The sequence below is a fragment of the Sapajus apella genome, unplaced genomic scaffold (assembly GCF_009761245.1).
Source record: "Sapajus apella isolate SASKATOON/1434 unplaced genomic scaffold, GSC_monkey_1.0 scaffold64, whole genome shotgun sequence".
Taxonomy (NCBI): domain Eukaryota; kingdom Metazoa; phylum Chordata; class Mammalia; order Primates; family Cebidae; genus Sapajus; species Sapajus apella.
In genome coordinates, this window is record NW_022437004.1 from 5,418,020 (window position 1) to 5,436,824 (window position 18,805).

Here is an 18,805-nt window from a genome sequence, read left to right on the forward strand (position 1 = left end):
GATGGGATTATAGGCTTGAGCCACTATGCCCAGCCAAAATCATTTTTAAAAAGTGGTTTATTCACTACTATAAGTGATACAGTACTCACTCTTCATTTGCTTAGATATATTTTTCTTTTCTTTTTTTCTTTTTTTCTTTTTTTTTTTCCTGGAGATGAGGTCTTGTTCTGTCACCTAAGCTGGAGTACAGTGGCACAAACATGGCTTGCTACAGACTCAGCTTCCTAAGCTCAACCAGTCCTTTCACCACAGCCTCCCAAGTAGCTGGGACTGCAGGTATATGCCACCACAACTAGCTAATTTTTTGTATTTTATTTTGTAGAGACGGGGTTTTGCCATATTACTCAGGCTGGTCTTAAACCGTTGAGCTCAAGTGATCTGCCTGCCTTAGCCTCCCAAAGTGCCTGGATTACAGGCATGAGCCACCATGCCTGGCCTTATATGTTTTCCTTTACCAATGAGTTTTATACTTTGTTATGCTATCATGTTGCTTTTTAATGTTCTTTTGTTTCAACTTGAAGAACTCCTGTTAGCATTTCTTATAAGGCAGATCAACCGGTGATGAATTTTCTTGGCTTTTGTTTATCTAAACTCCCTCATTTTTGAAGGACATTTTTGCTTGATTTAGTATTCTTGGTTGGCGGGGTTTGTTTGTTTTTAAAAAGCACTTTGAATATATGATTGCATTCCCTTATTGCCTACAATGTTTCTGCTGGAAAATCTGCCTTTAGTCTTATAAACATTCCCTTGTACATGATAAGTTACTTTTTTCTTGCAGCTTTCAAAATTTTCTATTTTTGGCAGTTTTGATTATATGTCTCACTGTGGATTTCTTTGCATTCATCTTATTTGAGAGTACTTTGGGCTTCCTAGATCTGGATGTCTATTTCCTTCTCCAGATGTGGAAAGTTTTCAGCCATTATTTCTTTTAATAAGTTTTCTGACCCTTTTTCTCTCTTTTCTCCTTTGGAACTTTAATAATATTGTCCCATAGTCCCTTAACTTTCTTTACTATTTTTTCATTCTTTTTGCTCCTCTGACTGAATAATTTCAATGATCTATGAATTTGTTTATTCTTTCTTCTCTTTGATGTAGTCTGTTGTTGAACACCTTTAGATAATTTTTCAATTCAGTAATTGTATTCTTCAGCTCCATGAGTTCTGTTTGGCACTTTTTTTTTTTAATTGCATTTTAGGTTTTGGGATACATGTGAAGAACATGCAAGATTGTTGCATAGGTACACACATGGCAGTGTGATTTGCTGCCTTCCTCCCCATCACCTATATCTGGCATTTCTCCCCATGCTCTCTCTCCCCAACTCCCCATCCCCCACTGTCCCTCCCCTATTTCCCCCGACAGACCCCAGTGTGTGATGCTCCCCTCCCTGTGTCCATGTGTTCTCATTGTTCAACACCCACCTATGAGTGAGAACATGCGGTGTTTGATTTTCTGTTCTTGTGTCAGTTTGCTGAGAATGGTGGTTTCCAGGTTCATCCATGTCCCTACAAAGGACATGAACTCATCGGTTTTTTTTTTTTTTTTTTTTTTTTTATGAGACATGAGACATGCATATGGCTTAGGAGAACGTTATAATTCTGTTACATGGTTGGTAAATATAGCTGCTGAAAATTGCAGCTAATTTATACAATTGTACAATTATGTTTTAATACAGTGTGCCGAATTGAATATTTCTATCAAGTGTTAGGTTGTTCTAAATGCTACTGAAAATATAACTACCTTAAATCAGTTTTATGGCACAGCTACTAACAGGTGCTTTTAGAAATATGCCAGAGATAAACTTTAACCAGTGTCTTCTTAGTGGAATTTAAAAAACTTGTAAGTCCGTTGTAGAGAACATCATTCATAGACCAAGATAGTACCCTATTTGCTGATACTTTGGTTTATATAGGATCCTGGACATTTTGTGTTGGAACAATTTTTCAATGTTTTTAATTCTCTCCATTCCCCCTGTTACTAAGAACTTTCAAATTAACCATTTCAATGTAATTTGTCTTGAAGAAGTTTACCCAATATTGTTGGCATTGCAATAATGTAGTATGGTGAAGGCCAAATCAATTAATGCTTACAAAATGAACTAGATTGCAGTAACCATGGTATTGATGAGATAATGCAGTGAATCTTTGCTATTAATATATATAGCCTTATCAAAGCATAGCTAAAAAATTTGCCTTAATAATTAAGAATTTTAAAATATTTATTTAGATGAGATTTAGTTGTTTAAAGAAGTGAGACAGATTCAAAGGTAAATAGATATTCTCTGCCAAATTTAAACCTCTAAAGAATTAGAGATTAGTTTTTTATTCGTGTATAACTTTAAAAAGACCTAATAGATTACTGTCTTTTTAATTCATTTATTATTCTTTGGTGCTTTTTAAGCAGTGGACTGCAGTTAGTATCATCATGTCTTAATTTCTCTCATAACTACACATTTTTATATTTCCTTTTATGTTTTCTACTTTGCTTTCCTTGAAGAAACAAGCATTTTGTGGCCTTTACCTTGTGCAATTTTAGGAAGTAGCAGTGTACAAGATCCAAGGCCACATTTACTTGAAATTCTTCCTCTTTTTTAATCTGTCTTACAAGATATCTCCCTTTTTGCTTCATTCTTTAGGATTTGAAGAAAACATTTGCCACTTGTTATTTTGTTAGCCTTATTAATGTCAACTTCCCTTTTTTTTTTTAAATTGCATTTTAGGTTTTGAGGTACATGTAAAGAACATGCAAGATTGTTGCATAGGCACACACATGCCAGTGTGATTTGCAGCATTCCTCCCCATCACCTATATCTGGCATTTCTCCCCATGCTATCTCTCCCAAACTCCCCACTCCCTCTTCCCTCCCCTATTTCCTCCAACAGAACCCAGTGTGCAGTGCTCCCCTCCATGTGTCCATGTCTTCTCATTGTTCAACACCCACCTATGAGTGAGAATGGTATTTGATTTTCTGTTCTTGTGTCAGTCTGCTGAGAATGATGGTTTCCAGCTTCGTCCATGTCCTTACAAAGGACACGAACTCATTGTTTTTGATGGCTGCATAATATTCTATGGCATATATGTGCCACATTTTCCCTGTCCAGTCTATCATCAATGGGCATTTGGATTGGTTCCAGGTCTTTCCCATTGTAAACAGTGCTGCAATGAACATTTGTGTGCATGTGTCCTTATAATAGAACGATTTATAATCCTTTGGATATATATCCAGTAATGAGATTGCTGGGTCAAGTGGAATTTCTGTTTCTAGATCCTTGAGGAATCGCCACACTGTCTTCCACAATGGTTGAACTGATTTACACTCCCACCAACAGTGTAAAAGTGTTCCTATTTCTCCACATCCTCTCCAGCATCTGTTGTCTCCAGATTTTTTAATGATTGCCATTCTAACTGGCGTGACATGGTATCTCAATATACTTTTGATTTGCATTTCTCTAATAACCAGTGATGATGAGCATTTTTTCATATGTTTGTTGGCCTCACGTATGTATTCTTTTGTAAAGTGTCTGTTCATATCGTTCGCACTTTTGAATGGGCTTATTTATTTTTTTCTGGTAAATATGTTTTAGTTCTTTGTAGATGCTCGATATCAGCCCTTTGTCAGATGGGTAGATTGCAACTTCTGTTGGTTGCCGATTCACTCTAATGACTGTTTCTTTTGCAGTGCAGAAGCTGCGGAGTTTGATTACATCCTGTTTGTCTGTTTTGGCTTTTGGTGCCAATGCCTTTGGTGTTTTGGTCATGAAGTCCTTGCCTATGCCTATGTCCTGAATGGCTTTGCCTAGATTTTCTTCTAGGGTTTTTATGGTGTTAGGTCTTATGTTTAAGTCTTTAATTCTGGAGTTAATTTTAATGTAAGGTGTCAGGAAGGGGTCCAGTTTCTGCTTTCTGCACATGGCTAGCCAGTTTTCCCAACACCGTTTATTAAACAGGGAATCCTTTCCCCATTGCTTGTTTTTGTCAGGTTTGTCAAAGATCAGATGGTTGTAGATGTGTGGTGTTGCCTCTGAGGCCTCTGTTCTGTTCCATTGGTCTATATCTCTGTTTTGGTACCAGTACCATGCTGTTTTGATTACTATAGCCTTGTAGTATAGTTTGAAGTCAGGTAGTGTGATGCCTCCATCTTTGTTCCTTTAGCTTAGAATTGACTTGGCTATGCGGGTTCTCTTTTGGTTCCATATGACGTTTAAGGTGGTTTTTTCCAGTTCTGTGAAGAAGGTCATTGGTAGCTTGATGAGGATAGTGTTGAATCTGTAAATTACTTTGGGCAGTATGGCCATGTTCACGATTTTGATTCTTCCTAACCATGAGCATGGAATGTTTCTCCATCTGTTTGTGTCCTTTGTTATTTCTTTGAGCAGTGGTTTGTGGTTCTCCTTGAAGAGGTCCTTTATGTTCCTTGTTCGTTGTATTCCTAGGTATTTTATTCTCTTTGTAGCAATTGTGAATGGCAGTTCCTTCTTGATTTGGCTCTCTTTAAGTCTATTATTGATGTATAGGAATGCTTATGAATTTTACACATTCATTTTGTATCCTGAGGCTTTGCTGAAGTTGCTTATCAGTTTCAGAAGATCTGGGGCTGAGATGATGGGGTCTTCTAAATATACAATCATGTCACCTGCAAATAGAGACAATTTGACTTCCTCCTTTCCTAACTGAATACCCTTTATTTCTTTTTCTTGCCTGATTGCTCTGGCTAGAACTTCCAATACTATATTGAATAGGAGTGGTGAGAGAGGGCATCCTTGTATAGTGCCAGATTTCAAAGGAAATGCCTCCAGTTTTTGCCCATTCAGTATGATATTGGCTGTTGGTTTGTTGTAAATAGCTTTTATTATTTGGGATACATTCCATCAATACCTAGTTTATTGAAAGTTTTTAGCATAAAGGCTGTTGAATTTTGTCAAAGGCCTTCTCTGCATCTATTGAGATAATCATGTGGTTTTTGTCTTTGGTTCTGTTTATGTGGTGAATTATGTTTATAGACTTGCGTATGTTGAACCAACCTTGCATCCCCAGGATGAAGCCTACTTGATCATGGTGGATAAGCTTTTTGATGTGCTGTTGCAATGGTTTGCCAGTATTTAATTGAAGATTTTTGCCTCTGTGTTCATCATGGATATTGGCCTGAAGTTTTCTTTTCTTGTTGAATCTCTGCCAGGTTTTGGTATCAGGATGATGTTGGCCTCATGAAATGATTTGGGAAGGATTCCCTCTTTTTGGATTGTTTGGAATAGTTTCAGAAGGAATGGTACCAGCTCCTCTTTGTCTGTCTGGTAGAATTTGGCTGTGAACCCATCTGGACCTGGGCTTTCTTTGGGTGGTATTCTATTAATTGCTGCCTCAACTTCCGCCCTCGTTATTGGTCTATTGAGGGTTTCAACTTCTTTCTGGTTTAGGCTTGGGAGGATTCAAGTATCCAGGAATTCATCCATTTCTTTCAGGTTTACTAGTTTATGTGCATAGAGTTGTTGGTAATAATCTCTGATGATGGTTTTTATTTCTGTGGAATCTGTGGTGATATCCCTTTTATCGTTTTTTATTGCATCTATTTGATTATTCTCTCTTTTTTATTAATCTGGCTAGTGATCTATTTTGTAAATCTTTTCAAAAGACCACCTCCTGGATTTATTGATTTTTTGAAGGGTTTTTGTGTCTCTTTTACCTTCAGCTCTGCTCTGATCTTAGTTATTTCTTGTCTTCTGCTAGGTTTTGAGTTTTTTTTTTTATCTTGTTCCTCTAGCTCTTTCAGTTTTGATGATAGGGTGTCGATTTTAGATCTTTCTTTACTTCTCATGTGGGCATTTATTGCTATATATTTCCCTCTAGACACTGCTTTAAATGTGTCCCAGAGATTCTGGTATGTTATGTCTTCTTTCTTGCTGGTTTCAAAGAACATCTTTATTTCTGCCTTCTTTTCATTGTTTATCCAGTCAACATTCAAGAGCCAGTTGTTCAGTTTCCATGAAGCTGTGTGGTTCTGAGTTAGTTTCTGAATTCTAACTTGATTGCACTGTGGCCTGAGGGATGGTTTGTTATGATTTCGGTTTTTTTGCATTGGCTGAGGAGTGATTTACTTCCAATTATCTGGTCAATTTTAGAGTAGGTGTGATGTGGTGCTGAGAAGAATGTGTATTCTTTAGATTTGGGCTGGAGAGTTTTGTAAATGTCTATTAGGTTTGCTTGTTCCAGGTCTGAGTTCAAGTCCTGGATATCCTTTTTAATTTTCTGTCTGGTTCATCTGTCTAATATTGACAGTGGGGTGTTAAAGTCTTCCACTATTATTGTGTGGGAGTCTAAGTCTCTTTGTAAGTCATTAAGAACTTGCTTTATGTGTCTGTGTGCTCTTGTATTGGGTGCGTATATATAGAGGATCGTTAGCTCTTCTTGTTGCATTGATCCTTTTACCGTTATGTAATGTCCTTCTTTGTCTCTCTTGATCTTTGTTGGTTTAAAGTCTATTTTATCAGAGACTAGAATTGCAACTCCTGGTTTCTTTTTGCTCTCCATTTGCTTGGTAAATCTTCCTCCATCCCTTTATTTTGATCCTTTGTGTATCCTTGCATGTGAGATGGGTTTCCTGGATACAGCACACCGATGGGTTTTGGCTTTTTATCCAATTTGCCAGTCTGTGTCTTTTGATTGGGGCGTTTAGCCAATTTACATTTAGGAATAATATTGTTACGTGTGAATTGGATCCTGCCGTTTTGATGCTAGCTGGCTATCGTGCCAGTTAGTTGATGCAGTTTCTTCATTGTGTCGATGCTCTTCACCATTTGTTATGTTTTTGGAGTGGCTGGTACTGGTTGTTCCTTTCTATGTTTAGTGCTTCTTTCAGGAGCTCTTCTAAAGCAGGCCTGGTGGTGAGAAATCTCTGAGTAATTGCTTGTTTGTAAAGGATTTTATTTCTCCTTCACTTATGAAACTTAGTTTGGCTGGATATGAAATTCTGGGTTGAAAGTTCTTTTCTTTTTTTGTTTTTTTTTTTTTTTTTGAGACGGAGTTTCACTCATGTTACCCAGGCTGGAGTGCAATGGCGCGATCTCGGCTCACCGCAACCTCCGCCTCCTGGGTTCAGGCAATTCTCCTGCCTCAGCCTCCTGAGTAGCTGGGATTACAGGCACGCACCACCATGCCCAGCTAATTTTTTGTATTTTTAGTAGAGACGGGGTTTCACCATGTTGACCAGGATGGTCTCAATCTCTTGACCTCGTGATCCACCCGCCTCGGCCTCCCAAAGTGCTGGGATTACAGGCTTGAGCCACTGCGCCCGGCCGAAAGTTCTTTTCTTTAAAGATGTTGAATATTGGCCCCCACTCTCTTCTGGCTTGTAGGGTTTCTGCTGAGAGACCTGCTTGATTCTGATCCCTTTGTGGGTAACCCAACCTTTCTCTCTGGCTGCCCTTAGCATTTTCTCCTTCATTTCAACCCTGGTGAATCTGACAATTATGTACCTTGGGGTTGTTCTTCTTCAGGAATATCTTTGTGGTGTTCTCTGTATTTCCTGGACTTGAATATTGACCTGCCTTGCTAGGTTGGGGAAGTTTTCCTGGATAATATCCTGAAGAGTATTTTCCAGCTTGGATTCTTTCTCTCCGTCACATTCAGGTACACTTATCAAACATAGATTAGGTCTTTTCACATAGTCCCATATTTCTTGAAGACTGTTCATTCCTTTTTACCCTTTTTTCTCTAATCTTGCCTTCTCATTTTATTTCATTGAGTTGATCTTCTACCTCTGACGTCCTTTCTTCTGCTTGGTCAATTTGGCTGTTGCAACTTGTGTATGCTTTGTGAAGTTCTCGTGTTGTGTTTTTCAGCTCTATCAATTCACTTATATTCCTCTCTAAGCTGTTTATTCTCGTTAGCATTTCCTCAAATCTTTTTTCAGTGTTCTTAGTTTCTTTGCATTGGGTTAGAACGTGTTCTTTTAGCTCAGAGAAGTTTCTTGTTACCCACCTTCTGAAGCCTGTTTCTGTCAATTCGTCACACTCATTCTCCATCCAGCCTTGTTCCCTTGCTAGTGAGGAGTTGTGATCCTTTATACGAGGAGAGGCATCCTGGTTTTGGGTGTTTTCATCCTTTTTGTGCTAGTTTCTTCCCATCTTTGTGGATTTATCCACCTGTCGTGTTTGCGGTTTTTAACTTTCAGATTTAGTCTCTGAGTGGACATCCAGTTTGTTGATGATGAAGTTATTTCTTTCTGTTTCTTAGTTGTCCTTCTAACAGTCAGGCCCCTCTGCTCTAGGACTGCTGAGGTCCACTCCAGGCCCTGTTTATCTGGCGATTATCTGCAGCGGCTGCAGAACAGCAAGGGTTCCTGCCAGTTTCTTCTGCTATCTTTGTCCCAGAAGGATACCTGCCAGATGTCAGTCTGAGCTCTCCTTTATGAGGTGACTCTTTGGGTATACAGGTGTCAGGGAGCTGCTTGAGGAGACAGTCTGTTCTTTATAGGAGCTTAAGTGCTGAACTGTGAGCTCCATTGTTCGTTCAGAGCTGCTGGGCAGATATGTTTAAGTCTGCTGCAGCAGAACTCATAAACACCCTTTTTTTTTTTTCCCAGATGCTCTGTCCTGGGGAGTTAGGGCTTTATTTATAAGTTTCTGTCATGCTGCTGCCTTTTTTCAGGGCTGCCCTGCCCAGCGAGGAGGCAGCCTAGTCACAGTCTGGCTGCAGAGGCCTTGCTGAGCTGCTGTGGGCTCCGCCCAGCTGCCATGTGAACCTCCCTGCAGTCCTGATTATACGAGTATAGTTAGAACTGCCTTGGCAATGGCAGCCCACCTCTGTAATGACGGACTCTCTCTGTAATGGCAGGCTGCCTCAGCAATGGCGGACTACCTCCGTAGTGGTGGACCACCTCGGTAATGGCAGATGCCCCTCCCCCACAGAGCTGGACTGTCCTGGGTTCAGCTGTGCTTGCTGTGAAACTCAATCCAGAGCGTTTCAGATTGCTGTTTTTTGTGGGGGTGTGACCAGCCAAGCCTCATCACCTGGCTACCTGCCTCAGACCCCTTTTTTAAAGTTTTATTTTATTTTATTTTTTTAAAGACAGGGTTTCACCGTGTTCGTCAGGCTGGTCTTGAACTCCTGACCTCAGGTGATCTGCCCGCCTTGGCCTCCAAAGTGCTTGGATTACAGACGTGAGCCACTGCGCCTGCCCCCTCCCTTTTTTTTTCAGTTGTACAGGCAACTCTGTCTCCCAGGTGTTCCAGTCACCTGTTCAAAAGGTGCCAGGATCTGTTTGATTTCCCGTGCAGTGACCCACTGTGCTGGCTGAAACAGCCACGCTGAGATTCATGTCGCTCTTTTGCCCGGGAATCTCCTGGTCTGGCTCGGTTTCAGTCCCCTTTTTTAACAGTTAAATGGGTGACTCTGTCTCCCAGGAGCTCCAGTCGCCAGCTAAAATGGCACCCAGACCCGTGTATTTTGTGCGGAGACCCGCCATGCAGGCCAAAACAGCTGTCCTGGTGACCCGTGGGGCTCCTCCACCTGGGAATCTCCTGGTCTGTGAGCAATGAAAACATCTAGAAATGTGGCATCCACTCACCCTCAGTGCTTTCACTGGGAGCTGCAATCCTGAGCTGCTCCTAATCGGCCATCTTGGATCTGTCTCTTTGGCACTTTTTTATATTGTATATCTCTTTACTGAAATTACTTTGCCATGCATTGTTTTCCTGACCTTGGTGTGAACATCTTCATGATGATTATTTTGAGTTCTCTGACCTAAATCATATATCTCCATTTCATTTAGCCCAGTTTCTGGAGATTTAATTTGTTCCTTTTTTTGGAATGTATTTCTTTGTTCATTTTCTTTAACTCTGTTTGTTTGTATCACACATTAGATTAACAGCTACCTCTTCCAGTCTTTTTGGACTGGCCTCATACAGGATAAGACCCTTACTAATCAGCCCAGCCAGACATCAAGGGCCTCTCAAATTTTCTTGCTAATCCAAGTCACTTTGTTTGTTTTTAGTGACTTCCAAGCATCTAGAGTATGCTGGATCCTATTAGTGCTCTGAGTCAAGTTCCTTGGATGCCCCCAAGAAAAGTTAGGTCATTAGACATTCCTCTACACTCCTTCCTGCCTCAAGTAGAAGGTGGGATTTGGGGCTTCTCCAGCTGTTCACTCTCTACTGAGACAATTGAAGGGCCTCTGGCAACTAGTTACATGCAACATCATCTGCCATCTTTGTTCTCATTGGTCCTGGGTGGCTAAGACATGCCAGGTCCCATTAGCACTCCAAAACAGCAAGACAGAAACCTGTTCTTTGGACAGCCCTCATAAATGTTGGAGCTTTAGATACAGATTTCAATTATTTGTCTCCCTAGGGAAATGTTGGAAACTAGAAGTTTTGGTCTACTCATTGTGTACTGAGCGAGAATGAGAGACAGTGCTGACCCTCAGTCAGAATCACCATTTCTCTTCTCACTATTCCCCAGGTGGCTAGATGAGTCCAGGTATTATCAGTGCTCTGAGACAGGCAAGGTAGAGCCACTCCTTTGGGCAGCCCCCAAAAAAGTGGGCATATTGGACATGCAAACTCTTTCCCTCCCCAGGTAGATGCTGGGAGCAAGGATGTTTTTCATTCATTTGCTCTATGGTGAGCTGAGGGAGGAGATACAGCGATTGCCAGCCCAAATCACCATCTGTGTTCTTTCCCATGTAACTAGAGTTTGCTGGGTCCCATCAGCACTCCAAGACTGCAAGACAGAAATCAGTCATGTAGGCAACCCGTGGAAAAGCTGGAATGTTTGACACATGGTCTAACTCTTTCCCTCCCCAGGGAGAAGCTGGGAGTTTGTGGTTTTCTTCCTAGTTGTACAGCTCTGTGCCAGGGCTAGGATTCTGGTGAGATTGTGTCTCAAATTTCCCTATCAACTTCATAGTGTCTGGTTTCATGCTCATCCTCCATGTAGGAGCCTCTCAACTAGTTTCTCAATTTCTCACAAAGATAATTTATTAATTATTGTTGAATTAGTGTGTTCATGGGGGAAGGAGGGTTTAGGGCTTCCTATTCTGCCATCTTGTTGATGTCACTTCTCTTCATGCAGTTTTCTTTAGTTCTAATTCAGTTCAACCACCTGTGCCAGGGAAGGTACTCTAATGTATCAAATATTTCTTTGTCATCAAGGAAGATAGGAAAGTGCTACTACATTAGAGTATAACATGGAGATTTAATATATATTTAATATATTTAAATATGAAACATATCTAAATATATTTAAATATGAAAAACTTTAAATTTTTATCTTTCTTTGTCACCAAGTCTAAAGACAACAGTTCATATGATATTTATAACACTAATTTTCCTAATATAGATAGTTTGTACAAATTGACTTTTTTTTTGAGATGGAGTTTCACTCTTGTTGCCCAGGTTGGGGTGCAATGGTGTGATCTTGGCTCACCACAACCTCTGCCTCCCAGGTTCAAGCGATTCTCCTGCTTCAGCCTCCCAAGTAGCTGGCATTACAGGCATGCACCACCACACCCGGCTAATTTTGTATTTTTAGTAGAGACAGGGTTTCTCCATGTTGGTCAGGCTGGTCTTGAACTCCCAAACTCAGGTGATCTGCCCATCTCAGACTCCCAAAGTGCTGGGATTACAGGCATGAGCCCCACACCTAGCTGATTTTTAAAAAGTCAAAGCTAAACATATGATAGAATTAGATAGTTCACTAAGGAAATATAAATACCTCTTAATTTGATGAACAGGTCCTGAACTTCATTTATTTAAGAGAAATGGGCATGAAAACGACCATGTCAGACCATTTTCTACCTTTCAGAATGATGGGGAGAAATTTTCACTATGTTAGTAACAGAATATGGGATAAATATTCTGATTTATTCCTGGGAAGGTCATAAATTAGCGCAACTTTTTCAGTGTTTCCTAAGCTTTTTATCTGTGACCCAGAATGAAAAGATGTTTTTTGTTTGGTTGGTTTGTTGTTTTCATTGTAACCCAATATACTATTACATATAGAACAGAAACACAAGTTTCACAAAAGATTTACTAGCTTTATGACATATGATGGACTGGTGTTTTTTATGTTTCTCCTTCCTTTCTTTGTCTCTCTCACCCTCCCAGCCCCTTCTTTGGTTTTCTAATGCTGATTGTGAACCACTAAATACATTTCTCTAGGTTGCTATGGAGGAATTTACCACTTGATAAACACTTGCTCTATTTATTGTATATTGGTGGTATTTTGGATACCTCTGGTGTCCCACCTCGTAGCCTCTTGTCCCATATTTGTACCCAAACTGTTGCTGCAGCATCTACCTGTACGTGGATGTAATCTGACAGCACTTTCCCTCAGCCCCATCACATATACACAAATCTTTCTCACTTTCTGTCCTGAGGCTTCACTGCTACTCCGCATGGGATACCTGCAGCTCAGCAGCTCTGAGCCTGTGTAAAGCTGGCAGTGAAAGAGAGTTATCCCACAGGGCAAGCCTTGACCAATGGGAGATGGGAGCCAGTGGTTAGTGTTTCCTTGTTCTGTCTGTTGGATGGATAATTCAAAGTACATCCTTCATAGCTCTTCAGAGGGTCCCCAACAAGACTGAGTCCCGTTTGCCTCCAATAGTGAATTCTTTATCAGTGCTTTTCAAACTTTAATGTATCTACAAAACACTTGGGGGTCTTGTTTAAATGCAGATTCTAATTCAGTAAGTCAAGGGAGGATAGAGAGATTCTGTGTTTCTAACAGGCTCTGGCTAATGCTGATGCCACTTTGAATAGGAGAGAGTGAGAAAATAACTCTTGAATTGGCTTTCCTTCCTTTTGTCCCTGTTGCACTCTTCCAGTGCCTCAGATTCCCCATTATCACTTCTGCATATAAGCCTGTTTCTCAAGCTCAATTTTTAGGCAGAACTCAGGCTAAGAGAAGTAATATTGGCTCAGCAATTCTACTTCTAGGAATGTATCTTGTAGACATATTCACATCTATGTGAAGTAATGTTATATATAAGGTAAGTCATTATGACATAATAGCAAAACTAGAAACAATGTCAATGTCTTTAAGTAGAGGACTGGTTAAATGACTTGTGATATATCTATATTATGGACTATTACATAGCTATTAAAACTTAAAAATATATACACTGGTAAGAAAAATACTTGAGATGTATGCTAAGTATAAAAGGCAAGATACCAGAATACTATGCATATTAATGCCTTCATTTGGATAAAATAAGCAGAAAATTACATATATATTTTGTTTGTATAAGCATAAAATAACTCTGAAAAGATCAAGGAAAAAATAATATTGATCGTAAAATGGATGGTTTGGGGACAGGAAGGAGAGAAAGACTTTCCTAGGATGTCCTTTATACATTTGAAATTTTTAAACTATGTGATTATGTTAACCGTTGAATGAAAATTTAAGTATTTGGTCTAAAAGTTTTACTTTTTTTTTTTTTTTTTTTAAATCTAGAGTACTTTTCTTAAAAGTACTTTTCTTAAAAGTACTCTAACGTTTAATGTTTATCATATATTCAGATGAGTATGGAATATAATTATATATCCTCTGTGTTATTTAACTATGTTCATGCTGTAGTTTTCCAAGCTAAATTATGATAATTATATGTATGGTTTTTTAAAAATGCTATCATCAGAGCACATCACATTATATAAATAGCAAGCGCTTTGTAGATACCTGCCAAATTTATTTAAATACCTTACATTTGGCATCCCTACCAGAGCAGTGCCTGCAGTAGAACAAATTGAGCTTATTGTCTAAAACTCTTAGTAATTGCACAGTTACTCAGAAAGTCACTGAAGGAGGAAACGACAATGATTCTTAAAAAAGATGAATTATATAAAAGTGTGATTGTTTTTTCTTTTATTCAAGCAGTGAAAGAATATAATACATTTTTAAAGGATTATTGGCTGGGTGCAGTAGCTACCACTTTTAATCCCAGCACTTTGGGAGGCCAGGTGGGAGGATCGCTTGAAGCCAAGAGTTCAAGATCAGCCTGGACAACATGACAAGACTCCATCTCTACAAAATATTTTTGGAGCTGGGCATGGTGGCTCATGCCGGTAGTCCCAGCATTTTGGAAGGCTGAGGCAGGTGGATCACTTGAGTCCAGGAGTTTGAGACCAACCTGGCCAGCATGGTGAAACCCCCTCTCTACTAAAAATACAAAAAATTAGCTGGGTGTGGTGGCACGCACCTGTAATCTCAGGTATTTACATGACTGAGGCACTCCAGCCTAGGTGACAGAGTGAGATCCTGTCTCAAAAAAAATACTTTTTTTTTTTTAATTTAGCTGGGCATGGAGGCATGTACCTATGGTTTCAGCTACTGAAGTAGGAGGATCACTTGAGCTCAGGAGGTTTGAAGCTGCAGCGAGCCATGTTCAAGCCACTACCCTCCAGCCTAGGTGACTGAGCAAGACTTGTGTCAAAGAAAAAGAAAAAGAGTTATTAGTAAATGGCTAAAATTTTTCATTTTGAAGTTGAAGGATTAAACTTGTTGTCTTAGAGGTTAACTGATAGACTCTGTCTCCAATCATGTTAAAAGATATAAACAAGTACTTGGGTGTCTATTATGACCCAGTTTTATACTAGGCCCTGAGCATACATTGGTGAGCTAAAACAGAGATAGATAGTTTTACACTCATTGAAACTACAGCCTAGTGAGGGAGACAGACATTAATCAAATAGTAATCTTCATGTGTGATTAATTACAAATGAATTAAATGCTCTAACAAAAAGTGACAGACTTTCTTATAGCATGTATAAAAAGAATCAGATGTTTATATATGGTATCAGGGAAGATGTAGTTCTTCTGGACCTAAACAAAAACCGAGGATGTGCAGAGTCCATGTCATGCTGTCCATGTTAGATATTTCAGTCATTTCCAAATTTATCAGTGATTTGTTGCTGTGTAACAAAGCGCCCCCAAACTAAGTAGCTTAAAATGCTTCTCACAATTCTGTGAGTTCAGTGGATCATTCTTCTGCTGGTCTTGCCTGTGGCTGCATTCAGCTGGGGGCAGCTGGGGGGCTGGTCCTTCTGCACCAAGTGGTCTTCCTTACCAGGCTTCTTTTGGCCCGGAGGTCCAAAGATTCTCAGAAGGTAAAGACTGAAGCTGCAAGACTTCTTGAGGCCTAGGCTCTAGAACTTGCATGCCATCACTGTTGGTCAAGGCAAGTGAAAAGGCTAGTAGTCCAGATTCAAGACTGAGGAAGTCAATTCCACCTCTTGGTGGATAGAATTTGTGGCCATGGTTTTCAGTTTACCAGTCCAGGTAACTATTTAATAAATACTTATTTACTAAGCATTGTTTTAAGATCTGGAAATCAAACATGAATAAGATATAGTAATATATGTCTTTTTTTCCTTTTTCTTGGTGTACATGGTATTTCTGCATTGTCATTCCATTTTCCATAGAGATCAATATTTGTGAGTGTTTTTTTCATAGTATAATAATGAATCATTAAATGAATAAAATATAAACAGTAGAGTCTCTTACCTAATTAGAGAAGAGGAAGAAAACCACTGGAGATTATAAGTAATTTTTAGCCTTTCCAAATTTGCGTAAAGAACATGTATTTTATAGTCAGAAAAGAATTAGGGCTATGTTGTTGTAGCCATGCAGTTATGAATGATATCTATAAGCACAAAAATTAATTTAGCTGTGATAATCTTAGGGAACTCAAGTTTTTCTTTCTAGTTATTTTCATTTTGCTGTCAGGTTTGTTTTAGCTACTTTTTTTTTTTTTTTTTTTTTTGAGATGGAATCTCACTCTGTCACCCAGGCTGGAGTGCAGTGGTGCAATCTCAGCTCACTGCAACCTCCACCTTCTGGGTTCAAGCAATTCTCCTGCCTCAGCCTCCCGAATAGCTGGGTTTATGGCTGTGCGCCACCATGCTTGGCTAATTTTTGTGTTTTTAGTAGAGATGGGGTTTCTCCATGTTGGCCAGGCCGATCTTGAACTCCTGACCTCAAGTGATCCACCCACCTCAGCCTCCCAAAGTGCTGGGATTACAGGCCTAAGCCATCATGCCCGGCCTGTTTTAGCTACCTTTTAAAGGTGGCTTCTTCCTAGCTTAAACTTTACCCTTTTGGATAATTCTGAATGAATGAATAAATAAACATATGTAAAATTAATTGCAAAGACATTAGCTATCTGGAATTTTGTTTTTGCAAGAAACATCCCATGACAACAAAAGTATTTGATTTGCTTAGAGAGTTATTTTATGAGCAGTTAGCATCTAACTTTTTCCAATATTTTTTTAAAATCTAAGGATGATAAGAATGCTGCTTTTCTTCTGATGGAAAGTGACAGACTAATCAACAGTTTACCCAGAGTGAAGTGGACAGAAGTGGCACTAACCATGGCCTCTCAGCTCCAAGAAGAATGTATTGCATTTATTGTAGAAAACTTCTCCAAGATTATTCAGAGTGAAAATTTTGCTCTTCTCTTACAGGTACTATGTCTAAAATTATATCCTATATTTAGTTCCATATTTGTGTTCTGATTTCAGTTATGTAAGAGTTTTAAAATGCAGGTTGCTTTTGATTAAATTAGTGTGATTTAAATAAAATCCATAGCAGATGGCATGTTTACATAGGATTTAAGGCAGTGTTAGACAGGATTTTTGGCTCATAAGATAAAAAAGGCGGGAGGGACAGGTTTGGGTGCCCTGGCACGGCACAGTGTAATTCTGGCCAACTCTAGCCCTCCCTCAGCATAGCCACATTTTAGAAACCAAAGTCATAAAGATACTGTTTTGGCAAGTAATACAATTATGGTCCATGCAGAATTCTTTCTCTTATTGGGAAGCTACTTTCTCTAAAATTATTTACTGAATAAATAACTCCTATTGTTTATTTCTAGGTTCTGTATTTAGGGCTGTGTTGGCTTTCAGAAACTGTGTATATGCATATATGCAGATTTTTTAACAAAAGAAAGGGAAAAGACAAATATGATTTTTGGTTGACTTCATACAGCTTATTATAATGATCTGCTATGCCAGACTTTCACATTTTTTGTGCATTTTACATGTATTCCACTTAAATATTAATTTCTATGTTTTATAGTCACAAGCAATGAGTAGCACAGCTGATCTGTTGGACAAAATTTTAAAAGCAATTGAAGAAAATATCACCATTGAAAATAGTTGCTCTCTTCTTATGGCTCTGGACACATTGATGAACTCTGACGGTACAAAGGAAATGGTACTGAATGTAATGAAATTTATTAAAATAATGCAATATTTGAACTAAGATTTTTTTTAATGTATGTGCATTTTAAATGTTGCATTGTTTATTGAAGCTAGGCAGTGGATACCTAGGGGTGGATTAAGGTCTCTACTTTTGTATATGTTTGGAATCTTTTATAATAATAAATTTTAAAAATTCTATTTGTCTCCAAATGGACTTTTTATAAAAGTTTAGAAATTGGCAGTTTGGCTGAGTAATTTTAAATGCAGTGTGATACTTAGCAATATTATTTTCTAGATATATAATGTATATTTTAGAGTTTTTAATCATCAGTGTCTTTTATTTTTATAATCTTAATTTTTCTCTTCAAAAAATCATATTTTAAAATAAGGCTGGGAAAAAGCAAAATTAAAATATTTATTTTTAAGTACAATTAATCAGTGGCCATTAATAAGGTAATTGCAAATTATTGACATTCTGTATTTGTTCAAGAAGAATGGTTTTTTAAATGTATCATATTTATTACTATTCCATAGAGCATTTGACCTTGTAATGTCATAGTTGATTTGAAAAGGCTGCTGAAGGTATTCATATCAAAGGCATCGGTGTTTTAAAATAACATTTGTTTGAAAAGATGAGATTTAGCTTTGTGTTCATTTATAAAATTTTATTAATGAGTAAGCCTTCATAAATAGCATGTACCCAACGATCTTAAAAATCTAAATGATGACATCATTGATCTAGCTTAGGAGTAAGTAGATTCTGAAAGGAATAATGACTGGTTGCTATGACAATGTGGCTCTCACCAGCTGCTGATTTGTTGCTTGAACACAGGGTTTTACGTGCAAGATCCAGGCTCTGCGTGATAAGCTGTGGATCTTCCTGGTTCAGTCTTTCTATGCTGTTCGTCACACAGAAAGCTGGAAGCTGATGAGCACAGATGATCAACAGAAAATCCAAGCAGGTACGTTAGCCTTGAGATATTTCAATTCTTATGTAATGAGATCTTTGTGACAACAGATATTTTGAGGGCATTCTGATATGTAGAAAGGTTAACATTGTATGCTTCTGTTGGTTAATAGAATGCTAATTGAAACTGGTGCTGATATGTTTAGGCAGTTTTAATGCATCATGCTTTTTAGCTGTTCTTAGAAAATGAAACTCATTCCCTTTATATATCAAATTTAATCCTACTATACATTAGCAACAATGTTCTAGGCAAATTTGCTTATAAGCAAATCTCTTATGAAGAGATTAAAAGTGTGAGAAAATGCAATCTACATAGAACAGAGTATAGAACATACTTTTTCCTCCTTTTTAAGTATGTTTTGTCATAAAGCTTTTCTGTCTTTTTCATAAGACACCGTTTCTTGTGGTTTTGCCTAGAATAGATGGCTTTATTTCACAACTGATTGGTTCAGTGATGTGGAGTGTGCTATTGCGGACTGTCCCTCAGGAGCTGCACAGTGGTCTGTGACATTTAATAGGTATCATCTGAGACATTAGCATTAAACAAAAGATTTATATTGCTCAGAACATGTGTTAAGAAAATATCAAAATAAAAATTTGAGGGTGTGGAACTATAAATGACTTCATGACTATTTTTGGGTTAAAGCAGG

At 38.5% G+C, this 18,805-nt stretch overlaps 1 protein-coding gene across 3 annotated transcripts in view; it reads left to right on the plus strand.

The window, feature by feature from the left end:
• The window catches only part of BTBD8 (BTB domain containing 8), a 125,709-nt gene that overhangs the window by 91,412 nt on the left and 15,492 nt on the right, over positions 1–18,805 (plus strand). For 2 of the 3 annotated variants that reach the window (XM_032247881.1, XM_032247883.1), the window contains 3 exons: positions 16,268–16,450; positions 17,064–17,210; positions 18,021–18,150. In XM_032247881.1, the coding sequence (XP_032103772.1) occupies positions 16,268–16,450; positions 17,064–17,210; positions 18,021–18,150 (460 nt within the window). The remainder of the gene's footprint in view (positions 1–16,267; positions 16,451–17,063; positions 17,211–18,020; positions 18,151–18,805) is intronic. The other variant, XM_032247882.1, reaches the window with a different exon arrangement.